Raw genomic sequence first — 26,483 nt, 5'->3', positions numbered from 1 at the left:
AAAGGAAGTGGAATGTATGTAGAAATCATGAGTGCTGCTGAATAAATATCCGAAGCCTAAGTGCTAATAAGCTGTGTGAGTAAGGAAAGCCAGATTCACACACACACACAAAAAGAAACCCTCTAGATCAAGGGTCAATGAATTTTTTTACACAGGGCCAGACAGTAAATATTTTAAGCTTTATGACACATACAGTCTCTGTTGCAATTACTCAACTGTATTATTGTAGCTCCAAAACAGTCATAGACATTGTATAAATGAGTGTGGCAGTTTTTCAATAAAACTTTATTTACAAAAATAGGAGGAGGGCTGGATTTAACCCATGGCCCTTAGTTTGCCAGCCACTGGCATAGAATGATTTATCACAGTGTCCTCCAATTAATAGAAATATGTACACAATATGGTCACCTTACCAAAACATTTTAGTCTTCTGGAAAACACTGGAAGAACAAATGAATTTCTACTGGTTTCACCACAGAATAACATTTTATGTTTGCCTTCGTTTCTGCACAGATGTTTGATCATTCTTATAAACAACTCTAAACTTTTCTCTTTCCTGGAAGCTAAACTTTACTAGAGTGTTTTCCTAAAAAGTTGTGCATGGAAAAATAGTCATGCAGATTCAACAGCCCATCTCAGTTCAGTTCAGTCGCTCAGTCGTGTCCGACTCTTTGCGAACCCATGAACTGCAGCACACCAGGCCTCTCTGTCCATCATCAACTCCTGGAGTCTACCCAAACTCATGTCCATTGAGTCGGTGATGCCATCCAACCATCTCATCCTCTGTCAACCCCTTCTCCTCCAGCCCTCAATCTTTCCCAGCATCAGGGTCTTCTCAAATGAGTCAGCTCTTTGCATCAGGTGGCCTTCCACTGAAAACCCAGGACTGATATCATTTAGGATGGAATGGTTGGATCTCCTTGCAGTCCAAAGGAACAGCCCATCTAATCATTGAATTTTTCTCATTTACAGAAGGTTGGATTGCTCCAGGCTTTATTTATCTTACTTAAAAAAAGAAATCTTTCTTTTAGAATCATCTTTAATTGCTATTATTTTTTTTATTAAAGATGGAGAAAAATATTTTATACCATATGGATCAAATATATACTGACATTAAGGATTATCAAAGATCTAGATAGGTTAGCACAGTGATTAAGCAAACAGTGCCCTCTCTGCTACTTCCTGCCTTGTGATTTTGAGAAAATTCATTGTCTCTCTGTATGGCAGTTTCTTCAGCAATAAACTGATGTTAATAACAATAACTTTTAATTTGGAATGTTATGAAAAGTCAATAAACACATGAAAACCAACCACTTAGAACAGTGTTTACTACACAAAGAACACCCCATAAAGAGCTACTATTACCATCCAATTATTTAAAAAATTCATCTAAACAAAATTTTGGAAGAGCAATCAGCCTTAAAGCTACCAGACCCCTTTGGGATGCAGATGCCTCCAAAGCACAAGCCCAAGTACTAGAAGAGCCTTTGAAGACTCTGGTTAGTTTCATCTGTCACAGAAGAATTCTGCTCTGTGGAATAATACAAAGACCTTCTGTTCTCCTTCTGGGCATTTCCACTTGTCAGATCGATAGCACCTTACAAAACAATTGGTTTCATTTACATTTCAGATGGTGACATTGATGAGACAAGGGATGTCTCTGAGCATCATAGTCTTCATCTGAAAGCAAAGTTAATATTATCTATCTGCTTCAGAAGGAGAATACATCTCATTCTTTACACTTCAAAAAGGAGTATTTCAGAGGACTTTCCCACTGGGCAGGGGTTAAAAAAACCAAAACGCGTAAAATGAAGACACACAGATTCTCTCCTCTATTACCCTCCTTTCTGCTCGAGAGAATGACTGACGTCTGTTTGGTGAGACTGGGCCAAGTGTTGACCACTCAGTCTGTTCTTTTTCAAAGCAAATCATCCCTCTGAATGTGAGCGTTTCCCTATTGTCATCCTTAAAGCCGCTTCTAAAGGGAGGAAGTTCTGCATTGTCCAGGCGTGCCAGGCCTCAGGGCTGCGTTTTGTTGTCGTTCAGCCTTCAGTCGTGTCGACTCTCTGTGACCCCGTGGACTGCAGTTCACCAAGCTTCCCCATCCTTCACTGCCTAGGAGGGAGGTCTATCCGGTCATGGACTTGGTCTCTAGTTAGCTAAGATAACTCGTCTCCACGACTTGCTCCTCTTGGTTTTTAATTTGAGATCAAGGCTGTTGTTCAATCAACCTTTAAAACCCTAACAGAGAGAATTCATTACAATACTTGATGTGACCACATATGTACAAATGTTAAATGTGTGGTTATTTTAAGAACATGTCTTCATTACAGTATAACCAATCTTCTTCTATTATTTATAACAAATGGAGTAAGAAAATAAAATGATAATATAGAAAACCACTTATTGAAAGTACTGTTTTCCTTTTTCTCCAATCTCCAGTGACAACTCCTTAGATCACTGGTACACAATCCTCCTAACACACACACACTCTCTCTGCCCCCCTTCTTGCCTCTGATTTTACAAAGGAAAGAGGGGTTACTAAACGAGTTTCCTATTTTCAAACTTTTAAACATTACCTACCTTTGCCCCTGACATAAATTCTTTCTGTTCCAAATCTGGAGCTGACCTTCTCGGCTTCCTCCTCCCACCTACACTGTAAATGTCACTCATTTCCACATTTTTAGGGAGTTGATACTATAAACTGTCCCCCCATTTATTATATCCTCCTATTCTACCTGGATCCTAAAGTTAAACAACCCACTAAAAAAATCTCTGTGACAGGCCTCTGTATGCAATATACAAATTGCAAGAGTCATAGAAGAAAAATGTGAAAAAATAGCTGAAGTATAAAGTTTGGTATTGTTCCAAGTGCTGTAAGTAAAGTCAAATTAATTACAAGAGGGAAAATATCTGCTACACATGTCAATAATCTACTTTCTTTAATTTATAAACAACTTTTATATAAACCAATAAGAAAAAATAAACAAAAAAATGGACTCCGTGCATGATTAGGTAGCTTGCAAAAAATATAAACATATATTACCTATTGACTAAAATATGAAAGATATATAATCTCACTCATAATTAAGGAATTAGGAATTAAAACATGATGATGTTAAATTTCACCTGTAACATTAGTAAACATCAAAACATTTAATAATACCTTGTGTTGCTACAGATGTGAAAATAAATGCTTTTAATTGTATAGCTTGTTCACTGTTTAAAATACTTTTCATCATAAACTACAGTTTTGGAGAAAAAGTAAAATATTATGTTAAAAACCTCTCTCTTGAGCTCATTTTCTCTCAATATATAATTCTATCATTCTTCATTCCTCAGTTTCACTTTCCAAAGCAGTGGCTTGTATGCTCTGGGTTCATTTTCTCACCTCCTACTCACTTCTTAGCTACTTCATTCTGACTGTTTTTATTTCTCCATTCACTCAACACTTACTAAACCCTAAATTACTTCCACTTAAAAAAAGGTCCTCTCAAAATTATTTGCACTTGTCTCCTAGAATCATTTGACCCTGGTGGCCTCTGCTTTAAACCTGCTCTTCCATGGGTCACAGCACCATCTGGGTTTTCCTCCCCAAACTCTGAATATGCTTTTTCTCTATCTCCTTTGCTGAGTTCATCTTTCTTCCATGCATTCAATGTTGAGGTCCCTCCAAGACAATTTCTTAGACTTTCTAATTCTACATATCCACATCTTCCATTAATAAGGCTAAATTATTCAGACGCATTGCTTATTTTTATTTACAGCCTATATATCTCTTTTGGGGTTTCCCAGGTGGTGGTAGTGGTAAAGAATCTGCCTGCCAATGTAGGGGATGCAAGATATATGTGGTTTCCAAGCCCTGGGTCGAGAAGATCCCCTGGAGTATGAAATGGCACCCCATTCCAGTATTCTTGCGTGGAGAATTCCATTTGCAGAGGAGCCTAGCTGGCTACAGGCCAAGGGGCCACAAACAGTCAGAAATGACTGAGTGACTGAGTACACATATTTCTCTTTTGAGCTCCAGATTTACAAGTTCTTCTGCTTTCTTGCCTATTTCTATGTGTGAAATGCACATTAGGTCAACTTATCCAAATTGAACTCATGATCTGCTCTCAACCTCATACCTGGTTCTTACCCAATTATTTTCATCTCAATAAAGGTACCATCATCTATCTTGTTATACACTTAATACTCTAGAAATTAGCAAGTGAAGAACTAAAGAACCTCTTGGTGAAAGTTAAAGAGGAGAGTGTAAAAGCTGGCTTAAAACTCAACATTCAGAAAACTAAGATCATGGCATTTGGTCCCATCACTTCATGGCAAATAGATGGGGAAACAATGGAAATAGTGAGAGATTTTATTTTCTTGGGCTCCAAAATCATTGCAGATGGTGACTGCAGCCATGGAATTAAAAGACACTTGCTCCTTGGAAGAAAAGCTATGACCAACCTAGACAGTGTATTAAAAAGCAGAGACATTACTTTGCTGACAAAGGTCCATCTAGTCAAAGCTATGGTTTTCCCACTAGTCATGTATGGATGTGAGAGTTGGACTATAAAGAATGCTGAGTGCCAAAAAATTGATGCTTTTGAACTATGGTGTTGGAAAAGACTCTTGAGAGTCCTTAGACTGCAAGGAGATCCAACCAGTCCATCCTAAAGGAGATCAGCCCTGAATATTCATTGGAAGGACTGGTGCTGAAGCTGAAACTCCAATACTTCGGCCACCTGATGCGAAAAACTGACTCATTTGAAAAGACCCTGATTCAGGGAAAGATTGAGGGCAGGAGGAGAAGGGGATGACAGCAGATGAGACGGTTGGATGGCATCACCGACTTGGTGAACATGAGTTTGAGCAAGCTCCGGGAGTTGGTGATGGACAGGGAAGCCTGGCGTGCTGTAGTCCATGGGGTTGCAAAGAGTCAGACATGACTGAGCAAATGAACTGAATCTAGAAAACACCCTTGACATCTCCCTACACTCCTTATTATCCAACACATCAGCAGCTCCTACATATTTTTCCGACTTCATTGAGTTGTGCATGATATACAAAAAGCTGCACATATTAGATGTATACATGTTGGTGAGCTTGGACACAGACATGCATTCCTGATGCTATTATCACAAACAAGGTGATATGCACATTTTAATTAGTAAGGAGGGCATGGTCTATTGCCTTTTCATCATTCACACTGCCATAGTCCTCAATAGTGTAATTTTCATTAGAGATACTGTTCTTCCATATGCGTCTGACTTCGTCTATTCATAAGCCATATCCTGGGATTATCTTTTGGAAAATAACACCTATCATATTCTCACACTCCTAAAAAAAGCCTTCTCCAATGATGGAATAATTATCAAAATACTACAAGGCTGAAAATACTGTCTCCTAGATTGCTCTCCAAATTTCTTAACACATACTCAGTGCTCAATCCATATGGTTCAGAGAGTTTTTCATATGATCCAAGGCACATGCATCTAAACAACGGGTTGTTTATAGACTGAACACAATGTAATTCGTCTGGTCTTTCCAACTCAAATGAAGATGAGGAGGAAAACAACTCCAGGCAAAGCAGGCAGAGTTTGGCCGACTTTACTTGCATTACAAAATCATCACAAAATTTACAACAGGTTTTAAGGCATTTACATTTACTAGGTTTATTTAATTTTCACAGGATAACCTAAAACAACAAAAACGAAGCAGAATCAAAATTAGACTGAAGCTATCATATGCTGGGTGTTTAGTCACTCAGTCGTGTTTGACTCTTTGTGACCTCATGGACAAGGACTCTCCAGGCTCCTCTGTCCATGGGGATTCTCCAGGCAAGAATACTGAAGTGGGTTGCTAGGCCCTTCTCCAGGGGATCTTTCCAACCCAGGGATCAAACCCAGGTATCCAGCATTGCAGGTGGATTCTCTACTCTCTGAGCCACCTATAACCAGGGAAGTTATTATAAATATGCAAACACTTCTGTTGCTAAAAGACATCTCTCTTTGTGATACTTAGAACAGCCACTAGGATAAACTAATGTGACCTTGTCCAGTCATTTAAGTCCAGTGAGTAATCAATTGTCCATCAATAGATGAATGTTTAAAGAAGATGCGGCGTGTATAAATATATATATATATACATACATATATATACACATACACACACACAATGGAATATTATATGTAAAAATAATGAAATAATGTCATTTGCAGCAACATAGATGGATCTAGAGATTATTTAAGCAAAGTAGGTTTGGAAAAGAAAGAGAAATACGGTATGATATCACATATATGCTGAATATAAAATATTACACAAATTAATTATAAAATGGGGATATCAACAAAAATTGATGGTTTTGAACTGTGGTGCTGGAGAAGACTCTTGAGAGTCTCTTGAGCTGCAAGGAGATCAAACCACTCAATCCTAAAGGAAATCAACCCTGAATAGTCATTGGAAACACTGATGCTGAAACTGAAGCTCCAATACTTTGGCCACCTGGTGCGAAGAGCTGACTCATTAGAAAAGACCCTGATGCTGGGAAAGATTAAAGGAAAGAGGAGAAGGGGACAACAGAGGATGAGATGGTTGGATGGTATCACCAACTCGATAGACATGAGTTTGAGCAAGCTCTGGGAGTTGGTGATGGACAGACATGGAAACCTGGCATGCTGCAGTCTACGGGGTCAAAAAGAGTGGGACACGGATGAGGGACTGAACAACAACAAATTACCAAACTTAAAGGCATCTAAAACTTGAAACATCCAACGTTGCTTAGAGCATTAAATTTCTGCTCCCCCCTCTTTCCTCTCCTGCTGACATCCTTCTCCTTCCCACTCTCTTTCCCTCTCTCCTTGTCTTCTAACACAGAACAGGAACTCAATGAAAGCAACTTTTTTACCTAATAAAATACAGACAAAAGATGTACAGAGATAGTGCACTAAGAAGTATATATTTGTACTTTAGCATAAGAAAACAAAGTTTAACCTTATGCAGAAAAAAATAAATTCAAATTATATTACATTGATATACCATTTTTCCAATAACAGATTTACAAATGAAAAGCTTGACACATATCCTGTCAGACAAGTTGAGGGGAAATAGCTACTTTCCATACATCACTGAAGGGAAAATAAAATTTTTCAAAAGGAATTTGACACTATTTAACAAAAGTACATATGCATTTATCTTTTGATCTAGCCAATCCCACTTCAAAGAATCTACCGTGAAGATTCATCACTGTAAATATGAAACAGCACATGCCCACGACTGCACACTGCAACATGTGTGTGTGTGCATGCTTGCTCAGTCGCTCAGTTGTATCTGACTCTGTTTCCAACCCCATGAAGTGCAGCCCACCAGGCTCCTCTGTCAGTGGGATTTTCCAGGCAAGAATACTGGAGTGGGTTGCCATTTCCTCTTCCAGGGGATCTTTCCGACCTAGGGATAGAACCCATGTTTCCTGCATTGGCAGGCAGATTCTTTATCACTGAGCCACCTGGGAAGTCCTATATATTACAACCTACTTTATAATAATAAAAGACTGGAAACAACCAAAATTTCCATGGAAAGGGGGAATGGGTGAGTAAACTGTGATACATTCTGTGGTAAAGTGTTGGCCAAGCCCTTTTCCCTTCTTTATGAGTGTTTAAGTTTCCTAACTATTGAACACTGTACTCCTGGCAACTTGGTAAAAGTAGAATGTCAACTATATCCCAGCATTATCACCTCTGATGAAAATAACCTCTGACGGGTACATTGCATCTGGATTGAGAGGAACTGTAAATAAATTATAAATATTTCCCCCAAAACAACTTTTTTTCAAACTACAATTAAATTACACTAAATGGCCTAATGGAAATCAAGTACACTTATTTACAAATATAATGAATACTCTGGTGAGATACAAGTATAAAGACTAATGTCTACTTCTGCATAATAGCTATCATAGTTTTACTAGAACAATAGTGTATAATTCTATCCACAAAGATGTTTACTAAAGTGAGCTCTTATCCTTTCCATCTTGAAAAATATTAATGCAGCATGACCTCCTATGAGAAACACTGATAAACATCTCATATAACAACAAAAGAATAAATGACCCAATCAAAAAAAGGGCAGAGGACCTTCAATAGACAATTCTCCAAAGGACACACACAGCTGGCCAACAGATACAGGAAAAGATGCTCAACATCTTTAATTATTAGAGAAATGCAAGTCAAAACTATAGTGAGATATCACCTCACATTGGTCAGAATGGTCACCATTAAAAAGTCTACAAGTAGCAAATACTGGAGAGAGTGCAGAGAAAAGTGAACCTTCCTACACTGTTGGTGGGAATGTAGTTGGTGCAGCAATTATGGAAAGCTGTATGGAGGTTCCTCAGAAAAATGAAAATAGAGTTGCCATATGATCCAGCAATCCAACTCCTGGGTATATATCCAGATAAAGCTGTAATTCACAAAGATGCATGCACCCCTATGTGCACAGCAGTGCTATTCACAACAGCCAAGACACGGAAACAACTTAACTGTCAGTCAACAGATGAATGGTTTAAGAAGATATGGTGTATACACACACACACACACACACACACACACACACACACAATGGAGTATTACCCACATGTGAAAAAGAATGTGATGATGCCATTGGCAGCAACATAGATGAACCTAGAGCTTATCATACTAAATGAGATAAGTTAGAGAAAGGAAGACAAACACCGTATGATATCGCATATACGTTGGATCAAAAATATGACACCAATAAAGCCATCTGTGAAACAGACTCATAGACACAGAGAACCTGATTACCAAGAGGCAGGAGAAGAGGGGAAGGATAAAGTGGGAGTCTGGGGTTAGCAGATGTAAACTAGCACACAGAGGATGAATAAATGACTATATTCAAATCCTGAGATAAACCAAAATGGAAAAAAATATGGGAAAAGTATATATATATATAACTGAATATTTTTGCTGTACAGCAGAAATTAACACAACATTGTAAATCAACTATACTTCAATTTAAAAAAATTAAAAGCTAAAAACAATAGCTTGAAATAAATAACCTCTGGGGGGGAAAAACACTAGTAATAATTCCAATGAGTCTTAAAATTTAAGTACATTTCCTCTTGTGTCCTGGTAACAATCAAATTCTCAATTCAAATAGCTAAATAGTTTTAATCATAGACAAGGTAAAACAATCTTTAAATTATTACTTTGTTGAAAATCAGTCCTTGTTTCCAAGTTAACATTTAGGTTTTACAAGTTGTAAATAATACATCTCAAACAATATTTTCCCAAGTCAAGCTCTAAAACACTGTATCCATTCTAGAAAAATAAGCCCCTTTGTTCAGATTACTGATCTCATTCTGCTGTCAAGGCTAAGGTGTTTAGCAAGACTATTTCCGGGACCCGGACAGGCCATTTTTCTTGGCAATGAGACAACAGATTACCCAGAGCTCAAACGAGAAGACCCAGTGGCCAGGTCCATATCACTCTAACAGTCTACAGATGAGCAGCACAGATGGTGAGATATATTGATTGATGAGGTTGTCTTGGAGGCAGAGTTATCTTAGACATGCCTAACATTTTAGTTGAATGACCTATTAAACATGCCTGTCTCAAGGCAGCTGGACAGATTTTTAAGTAACTATAGTGGTTAAATGTGGAGTCCTGTAGGAAGTTCTGAATATAGTCTTTTCTCTTAATTTTGACTTCTTGTATCTAAGATCCATTTAAGTTTGAGTTGGGGGTAAGGGAAGGAAGGAGCATACAGAGAGATCAGGGAAGTACATGCAAATAAAATTACCTTAAAATACTAGGAGTTACAGGGTTAGCTGAATGGGAGTTTTTAGGAGGGAACATTAATATAAAAATGCTAACTTCAATTGAAATCATCTAGGGTAGTTTTTTTTTCCTACACCAAGGATCTATGAAGAACCAGGAATCTGCTATCAATTTATAACTTTTCCCCTTTCCTACTCTATAGTTGACAGAAGAAAACAGCACAAGATTTTGAGTCAAGGTAACTGGGTTCCTGTGGGACTTTGACCATGTCATTCAAACACTTGCGTTATCCGTTTCCTCGTTTATAAAATGAGAGTGAATAGATGATCTAAATTCTCTTTGTTGTTGTTTGCTGTTGGAAGTAGTAGAACACAATGCTAACTGTTCAGTCTCTAGAGTTACAAAGGCATTTGGAATTCTGCCTTCCAGGCATACGTCTATATAACAAATTATTATTACTATAACTCAGTATTTATTGAGTCTTAAAGTCCTTGTCTATAAAATGGAGATGGTAATGGTATTCATCATGCAAGTTGTTCTTAGATTTTTTTCACAGCACTTATTAACTTTTATCTAACTCATCATCTTCAAGGTCCACAAGGGTAGTGATTATTATCTATTTTGTTCACTAATACAGTCCAAGCATCTTAACAGATACTATGTCTTAGTGGCTTCGGCATGTCCGACTCCTTGCAACTCCGTGGACTGTAGCCCGCCAGGCTCCTCTGTCCATGGGATTATCCAGGCAAGAATAGTGGAATGGGTTGCCGTTTTCTTCTCCAGGGGATCTTCCAGACCCAGGGATCGAACCCAGGTCTTCTGTAATGCAGGCAAGATTCTTTACCATCTGAGCTATAGGGAAGTCTCTAGCAACTTAATATTTGTCAAATTAATAATTAAATGAAACAATGCATTTAAATGGCTAGTGAAGACACTGGCACACAACAGTTGATAAATGATCCTATAAATGGTCCTGATAAATGGTCAGGACCCAAAGTGCCTTTTCACTATGAAGAAATAGGAATAGAAAAATTAGGGATTTCCAAGGGAAGATGAAGGGGGCCTAACGACCGGACTGTGGTTTCCAAATATTTGAAAGAGTATAGCATATTACTTTCAAAGAGAAAAATATGATCCAAGATGTAGAAACTACAGAGAGATACTTTTAAGATTCAGAAAAAGGAAGATTTTTCTAACAGAATTGCTCAAAGATGAACTGGTACTCAAGTAAATGTTGTATGATTATTAGCCAATCAATGAGAGAACTAAGAAATCTAGTTAAGGCTATGAATTTATTATTTCATGAATGAATTGAGTTGAAAAGAACTTATCAACAGCATATACAGAATAAATTTTAAAATATACAAAATATTGAATTTTGGCCTTGTGATACTATTGGCAAAAAAATGTAGATGGAAAATGTCAAATATAGTACTTACCAACCTACTTTTCTTGGGTACATGTGATCAAAATACACTTGTTTGTTGATATAACATATGGCTGATAAGCAAGTGCTTCGGATTTGTCTTATTTACGTTGGCAAAGCAGCAGACAGGAACTGCAGAATGCCTTGTCTCCCTCCCCATAAAGAAAAACAGGACTGTATGAAGCCAGCTTCTGTCTTGTGCTTCTCAGCCCACTGGTGACACTGGACTTTGGAACATCAGAATATTGGCAGTGAGGAGGTTCCTGGATTGTGTGAAACTAGCTGATGCATCACTCTTTCCAACAAGGATGATTTTAAACAAAACGTATGACACCGATGAGAAAGGAATCTCACTCATATCATTTTTATGAAGGATGGTTGGCCTCATATAAAACAGTCCCATCAATCTACTGCCATCAGCGCAGACAGAAGAGAATTAGGTACATAAACTGGCTGTCATAAAATGTAGCCAAGCAGGAGCTAAGTCTCATCACAGAAGGCCAGTTAAGCATTCGGAAAATAAAGGAAGCATGTTTTCTTTAATGAGCCATCAAAAGCTAATAACAAGTTAGCTGGCTTTTAATTTGGACAGTTACACTCAGAAAGATGTAGTGGTTCTGAAGGTTCTCTCTCTTCTTTAAATTGGCTACCTAGCGAGAAAAGGTGTGATAATATCGTGACTTTTTAAAGGTATGAAACGGTGAACTGTGTTCACCTTTTCAAACTACGGTGTTGACTTGGATTGTGATGGCTAACTTTATGTGACATCTTGATTGGGCCATAGGGTGCTGAAACATTTGGCCAAACATTATTCTGTCTACAAGGATATTTCTGGATGCGATTAACACTTGTATGGGGAGACTGAGTAATGAAGCTTCTTCTCTAAGGTGGGTGGGCCTCACCCAATCAATGGAAAACCTGAAAAAGGTTGAGTCAGAGGGAACTCCTCCTTCAAGACTGCTCGAGTTGGGATATTAGTCTTTTCTGGACTTCAGACTGAAACTGAAGCATTCGATTTTCCTGAGTATCACACCTGCCAGTTTTTGGACCAGAGCTGTAACTTTGATTCTCCTGGGTATCTCTTTTCATAGATACACATTGCTGTTTCTGTTTCTTTGCAGAACACTAACTAATATACTGATTCAACAAGATCAGGAGGAAATGAGATGAGTTGTGCCAATCAAGTATATCATCCAGATAATTAAAGTCAGTCTCTGTAGAAGTAAATCTTTCAGAAACTCTTCTGGTAACAATGTGAGTGATCAGGCAATGTGATAACACTTGTGAAATAAAATAATAAGCCAAATTACCAGTGCCTTAAAATTAGTACTAAAAGCAATTCCCCCGTTCCAGCCCCAAATTCTAAAATGCTATGTTATAAAAGAAGCTTACACAGCCATTCTTAGAATCAATTTCAGAAGAGACTGCATAAAGTTTGACACGTGTTTACTTACCAAGGGGGATTATGCAAGTTATTTTAAAAGCCTTCTCATTTCCTTACAATTCTTTTTTGAAGACTTAAGGATTCCTCATTTTCATATGTTGATTTCTGCTGTCGTTAGTCATCATCTCATGGCCTATCTACTTATTTTCTGTGATTATTTCCAGGCTCTGGTATTAATGATTTTTAAGCTCTACTTGCACTATAACAGATTAAGCTTCCAAAGCAAAAGATACCCTCTGAAGCTGCCAAATCCCTGACATTATTACCTGCAAGTGAACTGTCTCCTCGGCACTTACCTGCCCAGAAGCAGGAACTCTCCGGCCAGCCCCAGGCGCCGCATGGCCATCAGCAGCCCTCTCACCGTCATGCCCTCGCAGAAGCAGGCTACCACCCGCGCCTTGGGCAAGTGACTCGTGAGCTTCTTGAGCAGTTTATCGAAGCTCTGCTCCCCCGCATTGCTATAGATTTTGTAAGAATGAGCGATGCAAATCCCTTCCTTGGCTGACATATCTTTGAAAGCTTCCATCCCACTTTCTCCATAGTTGCCTGTAGGGAAACAGAGAAGCAGAGGGGAGAGTGTTGGAGTCACTGGGTAGAGCTGGAATGCGGTGGGGCCAGGAGTGTGCAGGTCCCCTGGGAGTGTTGGATTTGGCACTTGAAGACATGAATGAGATTTTGTTCTTTCACTGATCTGCTTATTTGGACAATATACAGTCAAACTACAGTAGGCATATACACATTGATCTTTTAAAACTTTTCCACTGAGAGAATATTACAAACAGTACTAGCAATCTGGCTCCTCCTTTGATTCCAAAAAGCTTATACTCTAGTGTGAGATGATAGAAAATATTTACCTGCTGTTTTTTCATTCTGTCTCACTTTCTCATCTCTGTTTCTCATTAGATGATCCTCTCACCCCACTGATTCAGATTTTTGTGTTTAAAGCCATAATATACAGATGCAAAACATATACTTTATGTAGAATAGATGTAAAAATATCTTACTATTATATTTTACAGACTATTATGCATATATTTTATTACTAATCATGATAGTTTATGGTTTTATTGCAAGTGAAAATTCCAGATCCTTGACTGAGATTTCAGTCTTGTCACAGATAAAAGTATAAGCACATTTAAAATATTTGAAATTTTATATACCATTGGAAAGTTACTGATTCAGGGGGAATAATTCCAAAGTATTTAGTAAAGTTCTGGGGTTAAGGACTCATGGCGATCATTTAAAATTATGGAACATGGGGATCAAGATTGACGACTACTTATCGGCCAGGAGGTATATGAAGATATATGTGACCTCATTTAACTTTCAGAATAATGTATTTAGATATATATTATGACCTCCTTCCACAGATAAGAAAACAGATGAGGCAGTTAGGTTTACAGTTGTCCAGAGTTGCTATCCCCAGAGGCAGAAAGCTGCATTCTATTCATGGATCTGTCTAAGACTGAAGATTCTACCCCCTCCACTCTTCTACCATTGACTTTTAGGAGACTCAGAAGCCCAATTATATCTGCATTTCTCTTTCCAATTTAAAGGTCATGATGCTTCAATTTTAGATATTTTTGGAGCATTTTGAGGCCCTATAAATCATGACAGGTTCATTTTTTGAGCTTTCAAAAGTTAAGGTGGGAAAGGGCGATTAATTTGAAAAATACAGGAGACAATTACAAGACAACTGAGCTGTGGGACCAAGCTGTGGGATGGAAATGGCCTAGCAGTCAGGAGATGGAATTTCACCAGGAGGGGTTGATCTCAAAGGAATAAATGACTACGAGTCATTCAATTGCACACATTTCACGATAAGATGATAAGAGAGAGAACTCGTAAATAACTATGCCCTGCAACATTTTGATGTATGGAAAGTTAGTTCATACATTTGAGCTCAATGCTCCTTACATCAACTCCATGATAAAGATACTATTATCTTCCTTTTGCAGCTGATGCAACTGGAGCTTGCAATTAGCAGGTAGATGGCAGAGTCTGGGTTTGAACACCTATCTTCTCCCTCCCAGCCCTACGTGTGCTCCATCACAGCAGCTAAGCACACAGCACATAGGAGCCTCAGACGTTGAGGGTGGGTTTTTGTGACATTTCATCCTTATGAACAAACTGTAAAGGGCAAAGCAGAGCTAGACCCTTTATAGCAGCTTGAGCCCCAGCCAACAAACGCTAGTAGGCCATCTGCATGTTTCCTTCTTCAGAATTAAAGCAAGAAGAAGCCTCTATGATGATGGCAAGTAGGCAATTTAGTTATTTTTCAATTAACAAAGTTTAAAGGGCTCTTCCTGAAAAATGTGCCGAGGGGGCTACATTATCAGTCTTACACTAACCTGAGTAATCTATTTTTTTCTGATCATTTTTAGCCAGCTCTACTTTTCAATTGACTGTCTTACACTTGATGGTTACATTAATGCTGGGACATTTGCAAAAATAACTTGATATTAGTGCATAATGATTGTGATGGCAATAATGAAAATTCTCAATATATTCATAGTTAAATAGAAAATACCTTTACAAAGTAATAATCTTTAGCATGCCTTCTAACAGCCTTGTTTAAACATTGTGTGTTTATACAGTGAGTTATATAGAAGCAGCTTGTAATAGAGAACTTTATTATTAGGTCTGGGTTCTAATTTAGCTTTTATCATTTCTAAGTCTCAGTTTTATCACCTGAAAATCACAAACAACACTGCCTAATATATGGGCTTTTGTATATCATAATTTTTTAAAATTTTATTTTATTTTTAAACTTTACATAATTGTATTAATTTTGCCAAATATCAAAATGAATCCGCCACAGGTATACATGTGTTCCCCATGGGCTTCTTTGGTGGCTCACTGGTAAAAAATCTGCCTGCCATACAGGAGATGCTGGTTCTATCCCTGGGTTGGAAACATACCCTGGGGAAGGAAATGGCAACCCACTCTAGTATTCTTTCCTAGGAAATCCCATGGACAGAGGAGACTGGCAGGCCACAGTCCAGAGGGTTGCAAAAGAGCAGGTCATGACTTAACAATTAAACAACAACAAAATATTTTATAGGCAGCCTGGACCTAATAACACTTCAGGTGTGCCGAATCGCTTCAGTCGTGTCTGATTCTTTCAGATCCTATGGACTGCATCCTGCCAGGCTCCTCTGTCCATGGGGCTTCTCCAGGCAAGAATACCAGAGTGGGTTCCCATTTCCTCCTCCAGGGGATATTCCTGACTCAGGGATCAAATCCTTGTCTCTTGTAGCTCCTACACTGCAGGCAGATTCTTTACCCTGAACCACCAGGGAAGCCCCAATAATTGCATACATTGGGGTTATAAAGAATATTCTAGTATAGTTAAGATACTCTCTCTCTCTTGGAGCAACTAAAATAAATCATGGAGCAAATGGCATTAATCCTGGATATTAGACTAAAAAATAAGCTTAAACTAGTGAGGGAAATATGATTTTCTCAGAGCAAAGTCCAAACAGTAGTCTTTAAAATTAAAATAGAAAAGAGTTGTAATGTATGTTTAACATAAAAATTCTGCAGAATACTAATTTTAAGTTCACAAAAGAAACCTCCTGTAAGCTGGGAATTAAAAAATGGGAGTATGTGCTCCAGTAAAATTGGAAAGCTTTAAGTGTTTAGATTTTTCAGCAGTTGATATAATGACTGTATTTTAGAATCATATATTTTAAAATAAAGGAGAAACTAAAAACTTTCATAGGCTTCTTGAAGAAAATGAAATTGATTTCAAGCAGGGTACAGAATGAAACAAAGGTGATGGAGAAAGGAAGATGTGGTGTAAAATAAGAAACTAGTCTGTGGCTTCATTTCAAGCCACTGGTTAAAGGAAGAAAGAATCCATTTGACACTCTTCTTCAAGTAGCAGAGGCCCTGTGGCTGGGAACTATGAGAAGAAAATGTAATCATAGTCCAGTTTACTTTCAGTCCACATTATAGTTGCAATGATTCAAATATCAGTTATTGATTTTTCAACTGTATAAATCCACACATACACAAAGTTCAGTTCAGTTCAGTTCAGTCGCTCAGTCGTGTCCAGCTCTTTGTGACCCCATGGACTGCAGCACGCTGGGCCTCCCTCTCCATCACCACTCCCGGAGCCTGCTCAGACTCATGTCCATCGCGTCGGTGATGCCGTCCAACCATCTCATCCTCTGTCATCCCCTTCTCCTCCCACCTTCAATCTTTCCCAGCATCAGGGTCTTTTCAAATGAGTCAGTTCTTCAAATCAGGTGGCCAAAGTATTAGAGTTTCAGCTTCAACACTACACAAGGTAGAAAACTTATTATGTAATAGAAAATACTATGTAAGCAATCTTTCCACTGAAAATTAAGGAGAAAAATTATAGGTTGAGCTGTGGAAGTAGGGAGAACTGATGAGAAAAGGAAGGGTATTAAAATACTCCACTCACTATTTGGAAGTCAAGATACACAGAAAACAAGAGAGAGATGATTAACAGAATTATCTGAATCTTAATAAATGAGATTAATAATACAATTATACTAAGATGAAATAATATATGTGAATTAAGAGATGTCTTATGCTGAAGCTCCAGTACTTTGGCCACCTGATGCAAAGAATGGACTCACTGGAAAATACCTTGATACTGGGAAAGACTGAGGGCAGGAGGAGAAGGGGGTGACAGAGGATGAGATGGTTGGATGGCATCACTGATGCAATGGACATGAGTCTGAGCAATTTCCAGGAGACGGTGAAGGACAGGGAAGCCTGGCGTACTCCCTCTCATGGGGTCACAAAGAGTCAGACATGACTTAGTGACTGAAGAACAACAAGAGATGTGTATTTTCCATAAATTAAAAAGTAGGCTTTAAAAAAGCAAGCATATATTCATAGTGCTTAGAAATATGAAGGTGAAAAAATAGGAAAAAAAAAACAAACCTAAAATTTTCTTTCTTACTTTAAGCCATTCTCCACAATATGATTTTGAAAAATATAAAAGTACAAGTTTGATGAAAAAATTTAAATAACATACTTAAAAGTTACTGAAATTGGAGAGTAGATATGGACAGTTTTAAATGGAATGCCAAGTGAATATCACTGAATAAAGAAAATCAGCCTGCTGATAGGATAAAATTTTCCTATAATTTCCTTGAATCCAACATAAAATTGTTAAGATTAATTATAATTTTTAGATATCCTGGCTTATTTCTGATAAGAGACACTCATGAAATTATTACAAAACAATCTCAGTAATAAAAATAACGAGAAATTTGGGGGAAGCTAATTTTGTAAACAGTATTATTACAAAGCAAAATTGATCTGAATCAAACGTTATCTCAAACAACTGCTTAGATATCATTTTGTTTTGGTTCAATGTTTCTATCACATCAGTTAGATTTTGCTACATTGTTTTTCAAAACTTTAATTTGTATGCATTTTTTTTCCAATTTCAACCACAGAATGAGAACCTAATGAATGAAAATGTAAAATAGGATCAAGGTTATTCTTTTTCTTATATCAAGAAAGATACCAATCCTGAAGCCACAGCAGAATGCTTAATTCACATTTATTCTAAGAGCAGATGCTGTACTTAAAATCAAATGAGTCATTTCATTTCTAGTATGCCAGAAAAACTTTACAGTTGAGATGGTTTCCACAAGATGTTATACATCTAAATTAAAATAGAAAAGCCCAGTTAATTTGTCTCCCTTCTGTCAAATGACCTCTACTTACTGTTGATATTTGCTTACTTTAATATTAAGCTCAAGGAATTTTTCTGCAAATTCTTCCCAACCTTTGTATACCTGCATACATTTGTCATTCAGTCTTCCAATAGAGAATTGGTTTTACTTGTCTTTGCTCCAATAAGACTATATACCTTCAGGACATGTATATTATTCTCTTTTGTATTCTTAAGTCCTTAAAGGGCCCTGGAAGATAGTTTGCACAAGCAGAATAAAAAAAAATAAGTGAATAAATGAGCAGATACAAAGTTATCAACATTAAAAGGAAATCTTCCAGATGAAAATATTTGTACAATTAACTATCCTACCTGAAACCAGAACTGCAATGGTTGTGTCTAGAATGTATCACGCTACTGAATGATTATACATTATTCCACTAAAAACCTGAAGGATAGAACTGTACCACAATCAAAACATCTAGATTATCTCCCGATGGCTTCGATATTCAGATAATAAGAGCTTCTAATATTTCACACTTGACTGTCATTTAAAGCTAGATGCTTTCACTAGTACTGTCTGACCTGTACTGTTTCAGGTGGGATCTGGAAGCATCTGCCTCCATTTGTATAAAGTACACAGTGAAAACAAGACTTGCTAAAGAATGACTTCAATCTTTCTTTTAACCTAAGAGAGATTATTTATTTTAACTTTGTGTTTAAAGGCATAGGCATGGAACAATCCTTTAGTATGCAACCCACAGCCACAGGTAACTACTATTTCAGGGGACACCAATTCACTATTAGTAAAGACTGTGCTGCTGTGGCTCAAACACACTCCGGGATAGATAATAAAGTATGGCGACACTGATAAGCTATATCTGGTAAATGAGTTTTTTTCAGGCAAAATGTCCATTGGAGGTATGATTCAAATTATATAAACCTGTGTGTATTAGAGAAACTGATCATAAGAATAAAAGTTAAACTAATAGAATCATACCAGAGAGACACAAATAATTTTCTCTGACAGTTGTTTCCTTTTTTCCATTGTATTTTTACTTCTCCCAGCATAATAAGACCTTCATTATTACTTACTTGGTAGCATAACCTCCTATCATCTCCTATCTTTCATTTTGGGGATCTTACTTCTTATTATGTTCCTTCATATGGAACATACCCCACATCTTCCCACTTATTTAGTTTTATTCGTGATGCTCTTTCTAATTGGAATACCTATTTCCCATTTCTCTATGTTGAAATCTTACCACTTCTCTATGTTGAATTCTTTCTGTTCCAACTCAACTGCCCAGGGTGTAACTTAAGATGTAGACCACATCTCCCTAGTGCCATCCAGCAAATGCTTGTGGGATAAAACTGACCTGCTCCATCATGCTTTCCAAGGATCTCCCTAGAGGGATAGTATAACCTAGATATTCATTTGACAAATATTAGTTAATTAATTACATACAGGTATAATACTAGGCACATGGTAGACTCTAGACATTAACACATTGGAGCCTATTGCTCTATTTTATAACACTGAAGTGCATAATTTTTGCTATTTGTAATTGCTAGAAAAGTTTATAATTGTATTTCCTTCATTTTTTTCAGTTGAGGGGGTGACTGTACCATGCAGCATGTGGGATCTCACTTCCCCACGGAGGACCTTAGTTTCCAACCAGGGATGAAATATATGCATGCCCTTTGCATTAGAAGCACAGAGTCTTAATCACTGGACTGCCAAGGAAGTCCTACTCAGGGATATTTTGAACACAAAGACAAAATTCTGGAAGAGTAAATTTATTTGTTCAAATATAATCATCAAGTGGATGCTAAAAAAATGTAAAAACTGGACTTCCCTGGTGAGTCCAGTGGTTAAGAATCCAACTGCCAATGCAGGGAACGTGGGTTCAATGCCTGGTCAGGTTAGATCCCACATATTGGGGAACAGCGAGGCCTGGGCACCACAATTACGACACCTGCAAGCTCCAGAGGAACGAGTAACTCACTGCGACTAGAGCGCAACCTCTGCTCCCCGCAGCTAGAGAAAGCCCTCGAAGACCCAGTGCTGCCAGAGACAAATAATTTTATTTCAAAACATGTAAATCTAGTCTTTAAGAAAAGGAAATGTAATTCACTTTAAAAAAAATACTGAGCTTGGACTTCCACATTAAGAGATTTTTCCCCCTTTTATTTGACACAAATTATCTTTTTTTTTCCAAAAGGAAATTAAGATTCTCAATATAAATAATAATTTATAAATACATTCCAAGTGGTTTTTATTCCTAATTCCCTGTTGCTATTATAAACAGTATATTTTGTTGGCAACTACTGGTGAAGGAAAATGCTGCCATTTTTCATGGGAGTTACTGCCTGGCACGATACCAACCCCCAAAATATGTGCGGGCAGGATTAATCAGTGAGTGCCTAATCACCACTTCCTGGCTGTTCACAGGGCCATAAGCATTCATCAAGTGATCTTAGACAAAACTGCCCATATTGAGTGGGCTGTGTCTTGGTTAAGCTCGTGGTTAATTAAACAACCGGGAGCGAGAAAAGCCAGAGAGATAAACACCTCTTCTCATTTCATCACCATCTCTTTTTGAAATTGTTCCCCTTTTCAGAAATGTGTGTCCTTCCCCATTACAGCCATACGCACAATGAGTAGAGCAATTCCAAACTCTCTACTGACTCACTGGTCTCTATTTACTTCCCGGCACAAGCCAATACAGTTCTTCAAGGCAGATGTTTTTCTCCTCAGAACAAAACAACACAACACATACTCTCATAAGACTCCACAAATGATGGCAAATGCCTTTGTCGTGAAAACCTTTGCTAACAGATTTCCAAGTTTGGGCCATTTATTTAAAATCTTACCCTGGAGTCTGTCTATGACATGACCCACAGAGCAGATTATTCACTGTGAGGCAGGACATTATTGAATTTCATCCAAGATGTTTTATTATTGGAAATACTAGAAGGATTTCATTCTGCAAACTCACTGGAGACATTATACCAAGCAAGGAGTATATAAGCAACATTTGAGCAATACTCCAATAGATAATTCAGAAAAATAAAGCTAGTATAGCATAACAGTAATTTGGATTTTGAAATACACACAGAAATAATAATTATGAAATCCTAACCAGGGATATTAGAATTTGTCAGAAAAGTATGTGCCAAGTGCATTGCTGAGTGGTATAATGTGTTGCTGAACTTTTTTTTTTTTGGCTACCAGGCATGGTGCTAGAAAAAGAAATTTGATCTTCAGAACAAAGGTACAAGTTGACCATACAAATCCATACATGGCAGATGTCATGAAATCAAATAAATGAAATAAAAATATATGGGAGTTGACTTGTGTAAAAATCACACTGCTGCTGCTGCTAAGTCGCTTCAGTCGTGTCCGACTCTGTGCGACCCCAGAGACAGCAGCCCACCAGGCTCCCCTGTCCCTGGGATTCTCCAGGCAAGAACACTGGAGTGGGTTGCCATTTCCTTCTTCAATGCATGAAAGTGAAAAGTGAAAGTGAAGTTGCTCAGTCGTGTCTGACTCTTAGCGACCCCGTGGACTGCAGCCTACCAGGCTCCTCTGTCCATGGGATTTTCCAAGCAAGAGTACTGGTGTGGGGTGCCAACAAGTCAATTAAATTATAGCCAGTGTGAGTGTCATCTGTGGTTCTGTAATGTGGGTTGCTGGGGGTTGGAATAAAAAATTATGATAACTAGCCCTTCCAGTAACTCTAGTTCATACAACTGGGTTGAACTGAGATAGCCAAAACTGAAAGAGAATCAAAGTTAGAAAAAGTATCAAGTTTTAGAATTTATTTTAGATTTATTTTAAAATTTCTGCCAAGTAGAAATGCCAAATTGGAAATTGAATGACATTCTGGCTCAGAAAAGAGAAGTTAAAATTGGAAGTATTTGAGATCATCAGAATATGGACAGCAACAGTAATAGATGAATGTGTAGGATGCAAAAGGAAAAGAGCTCTGCTTACACCCTAAAGAATTCAAATATTTATGCATTAACTGAAAAGACAAAGCTATCAAAGACAACGGAGAAGAAACCAAGAGAATGTATGGCTACGGGAATGAAGATAACAGCGTATTTTACTTTCTTCTGGACATTAACAATGTGACTACTAAAATGAGATGCATAGTGGAAAAAATCCACTGATTTTGGCAACACAGCCAAAACCATAAAGGAGTAGACTGTGAGTAAATGGGAGTCAGAGAGTGAAGACAATATATTTATACAACTTTTTTGAGAGATGCTTGGCAGTGAAGAAGAGCTAAGAAGTATGATGATAATAGGAAGAGAATGTGGAAGCCCAAGGAGGGATTTTATTTCTAGATATGGATACCTTGTGTGTGTGTGCTAGGCTGTTCAGTCATGTCTGACTCTTTGCAGCTCCATGGACTGCAGACTACCAGGCTTCTCTGCCCACAGAATTTTCCAGGCAAGGATACTGGAGTGCGTTGCCATTTCCTACTCCAGGGATCTTCCTGACCTAGGGATCAAACCCACGTCTCCTGCATCTTCTGCCTTGGCGGGCTGATTCTTTACTACTAGGGTCAGCCCACAGGGTACTTTAGGGAAAGTTATTAGACCAGAACATGGGGCAAAGTAATCACTCATGACAGTTTTAATCATCATTATCAACAACATTTACCTAGATTCTGTGGAATTAGCTGGTAAAAGGTTCATAGTATGTACCAAACACTGCACTGGTCACTTCAAATTAAACTAGTAATAAGAATTCCTACTGCTATTATTTAAACCAACCAATCCTATGAGGTAGCTATTATTTCCCACATTTATATAACAGAGCATTTATGCTGAAATAATTTGCCAAATAATTGATATCTAGTGAGTAGAAGAGCTCGAATTTCACTGTTCATCTGTTAAATTTCAAAGTCATGCTCCTTTCCTTTAGTACATTATTGCCTTAAAGCCCTGAGAGAGAATCGCTCAATTTAGTTCGGTGGCTCTTCCAAAGGCATTCACCCACCACGAAGTGTTTCATCGGAATTCAATTCCAGATACTACCAAATAGAATTCATCTCAGAAAACATGTTATTTAACAAACAGAGCTCTTTTGCCCAATTTCTAGAAATATTATAGACATGTATTATTTAGTACTAAATGACCCAATCCACATCATTACAGAGAATTGATGTTTAAATATCAGAGTCTTCCTACAAAATATACAGTGGTTAACTATAGTTTTTCTATAGAAAAGGGCTGGAAAATAAGAAGAGACTTCTGGAAATAGACACACCATCACACTTATTATTAAATACTTAACTAAATCTTCGTTGCAGAGGAAGGAAGGACTTCAGCGGCACAGTAGGAACAGAAAAACCTGGTTCTGACGTTAAAAGGGATACAGTATTTTAATTGTTACCTTGCTGCTGCTGCTGCTGTTGTTTTAGTCACTGTCCTGTCTTGACTCTTTTGCTACCCCATGGACTGTAGCCCACCAGGCTCCTCTGTCCATGAGGTTCTCCACGCAAGAATACCGGAGTGGGTTGCCATTTCCTTCTGCAGGGATTGAACCCAAGTCTCCTGCATTAGTAGGCAGATCTTTTCCACTAAGCCACCAGGGAAGCCCCAATTATCTTTTTAGTATAACTTAAACTGAGATTTGAAAGTGAAAACATATCAATGTATTAATCTTCTGAAAAAAATAACAGTGTTTTTGCCTTTGTTCTTTTTCCTGGCTATTCTTCCCAGAGGAAAATGAAAAGTTGAGACAGAAGCTATGACCCAGATTCCTACTGTAACCCTGCAGAACTCAACTGCCTTCTGCTTTCCTTGTAAGCTGTCAACTTCCCAGCTGAAACCTGCAGTGCATGTCTCATTAAGGGTGATTCCATTTCCACAGAAAGGACACGTCTCTATACGGAACTGTGTGTCAGTGGGTTGGGTGGGCTGGTGAGCTATTCACTGTGCCTCTGTTTTAGCTCACTAGTCACCTCTGATCCTCGGTTCTAACTGGATCTAATGACAACCCAGAAATTCTCCCATCGCCAGATGAAGGCAGAAAATCCTCTGCAGCACAGCCAAATCTGTTCAAGCTTGACAGCCTTTGCTGAAAAGAAGAAACTTCTTTGACAGCAGCTCCCTGGCCTGCCACCACCTTCTTCAGTGCAGATCTGCACTGTGTGGGTTCTGTGGCTGCCAGTTCCCCTCTGGAAGGACTCAGTGACTCCCACGGCACTGAGAGGAGGAGCTCAGTTTGGAAATGTCTGTCTGCACCATCATTCATGGCAGGATTCAGAAATGAGTAGAAAGAACTGAAGTGTTGTGTAATGGCTGTGCTGCTGCTGCTGTTGCTGTTGCTAAATTCTAAGCTCCATTCAGGAGGGGGTCAACCATGCTGGGTTCTGGGATTATGGCCCTGGTGACTGTCCTCTCAAGTTGAGATCTTTGCTGTCCAATATCGTTGCCACTGGCCACATGTGGCAAATAAGCATTTGACAAGTAGCTAATTCACACTGAGGCACTGTCAGCATAAAACAAAATAGATTTCACAGACATATAAAAAAAGACAATGTAAAATATAATATTGATTACATGTTGAAATGATAAATTTTTGGATGTATTCAGTTAAATAAAATATGGTTTAGACATTAATTTCACTTCGTTTTACCTTTTCTTAAAACCATACACATGGCTAGCATTATTATCTTTATTAGAGAGTAATGAATTATGTATATAAAGAGATTTATATCCTATAATTTCAGTGTAGAATCTAAATTTCTTAGGATACTCTATGACATCCAGGAGTTTTTATTATCTAGCATCTAGCCTGTTTCTCGTCTTACTGCTTTTCTTTTCTTTATGTATACACACTCATTTCAGCCATACCAAAAATATATAGACCACCAAATACACCATGCTTTCTCCCATCTCTAATTTCACAACACTCTTTGTTATTGCAAAATTCCTCTGTTTAATTCCTGCTCATACTTCAACATTCAGCTGAAAGGGACAGAATTCTCAAGCGCTTCAATTCAAAATAAATAACCTCCATTATGACCAACCTAGATACCATATTGAAAAGCAGAGATATTACTTTGCCAACAAAGGTCTGTCTAGTCAAGGCTATGGTTTTTCCAGTGGTCATGTACGGATGCGCGAGTTGGACTGTGAAGAAAGCTGAGCGCCGAAGAATTGATGCTTTTGAACTGTGGTGTTGGAGAAGACTCTTGAGAGTCCCTTGGACTGCAAAGAAATCCAACCAGTCCATTCTGAAGGAGATCAGCCCTGGGATTTCTTTGGAAGGAATGATGCTAAAGCTGAAACTCCAGTACTTTGGCCACCTCTTGCGAAGAGTTGACTCACTGGAAAAGACTCTGATGCTGGGAGGGATTGGGGGCAGGAGGAGAAGGGGACGACAGAGGATGAGATGGCTGGATGATATCACTGACTCGATGGACATGAGTTTCAGTGAAGTCCGGGAGATGGTGATGGACAGGGAGGCCTGGCATGCTGCAATTCATGGGGTCGCAAAGAGTCGGACACGACTGAGTGACTGAACTGAACTGAAAGAACCTGATGCTGGTAAAGATTGAAGGCGGGAGGAGAAGGGGACGACAGAGGATGAGATGGTTGGATGGCATCACTGATGCGATGGACATGAGTTTGAGTAGGCTCCAGGAGTTGATGATGGACAGGGAAGCTTGGCGTGTTGTAGTCCATGGGGTTGCAGAGTTGGACATGACAGAATGACTGAACTGAACTGATGCCTCAGTGGGGTCACAAAGAGTAAGACACGAGCACGACTGAGCAACTAACACTTTCCCTTTCACTATTCCTTCATTGCTGACCCCCACTTCAATGTCACAAGATTTTTCACGTTTTATTGAAATTATGTATTTGTTTGACTTTCTAACATGCTGTGAGTTATTCAACAAAAAGGATTACATCTTAATTACCCATTTTTCTCCAGAGCCTTGGCAGCCTTAAGTATGTGCTGAATAAATGCATTTTGGAAAATGAGTATTGAGTTTTCCACCAGCTTTATAGAGATATAAATGACATATCAGTCAGTCAGTTCAGTCAGATAACACTGTCTAAATCTTTAAGGTGTGAACATGATGATTCTATATATGTATTTAATGCGAAATGACTACCACAATAAGGTTAGTTAACATATCTGTC

At 38.2% G+C, this 26,483-nt stretch overlaps 1 protein-coding gene across 1 annotated transcript in view; it reads right to left on the bottom strand.

Moving 5' to 3' along the window:
* GRM5 (glutamate metabotropic receptor 5) overlaps positions 1-26,483 on the bottom strand; it is a 643,551-nt gene that overhangs the window by 390,159 nt on the left and 226,909 nt on the right. The window contains exon 3 of the mRNA XM_070365141.1: positions 12,946-13,195. Coding sequence (XP_070221242.1) covers positions 12,946-13,195 — 250 coding nt within the window. The remainder of the gene's footprint in view (positions 1-12,945; positions 13,196-26,483) is intronic.

This window comes from Bos mutus, chromosome 29, assembly GCF_027580195.1.
Source record: "Bos mutus isolate GX-2022 chromosome 29, NWIPB_WYAK_1.1, whole genome shotgun sequence".
Taxonomy (NCBI): domain Eukaryota; kingdom Metazoa; phylum Chordata; class Mammalia; order Artiodactyla; family Bovidae; genus Bos; species Bos mutus.
The sequence above is the reverse complement of the archived record's forward strand: the minus strand, read 5'-3'. Positions and strand labels throughout refer to the sequence as shown.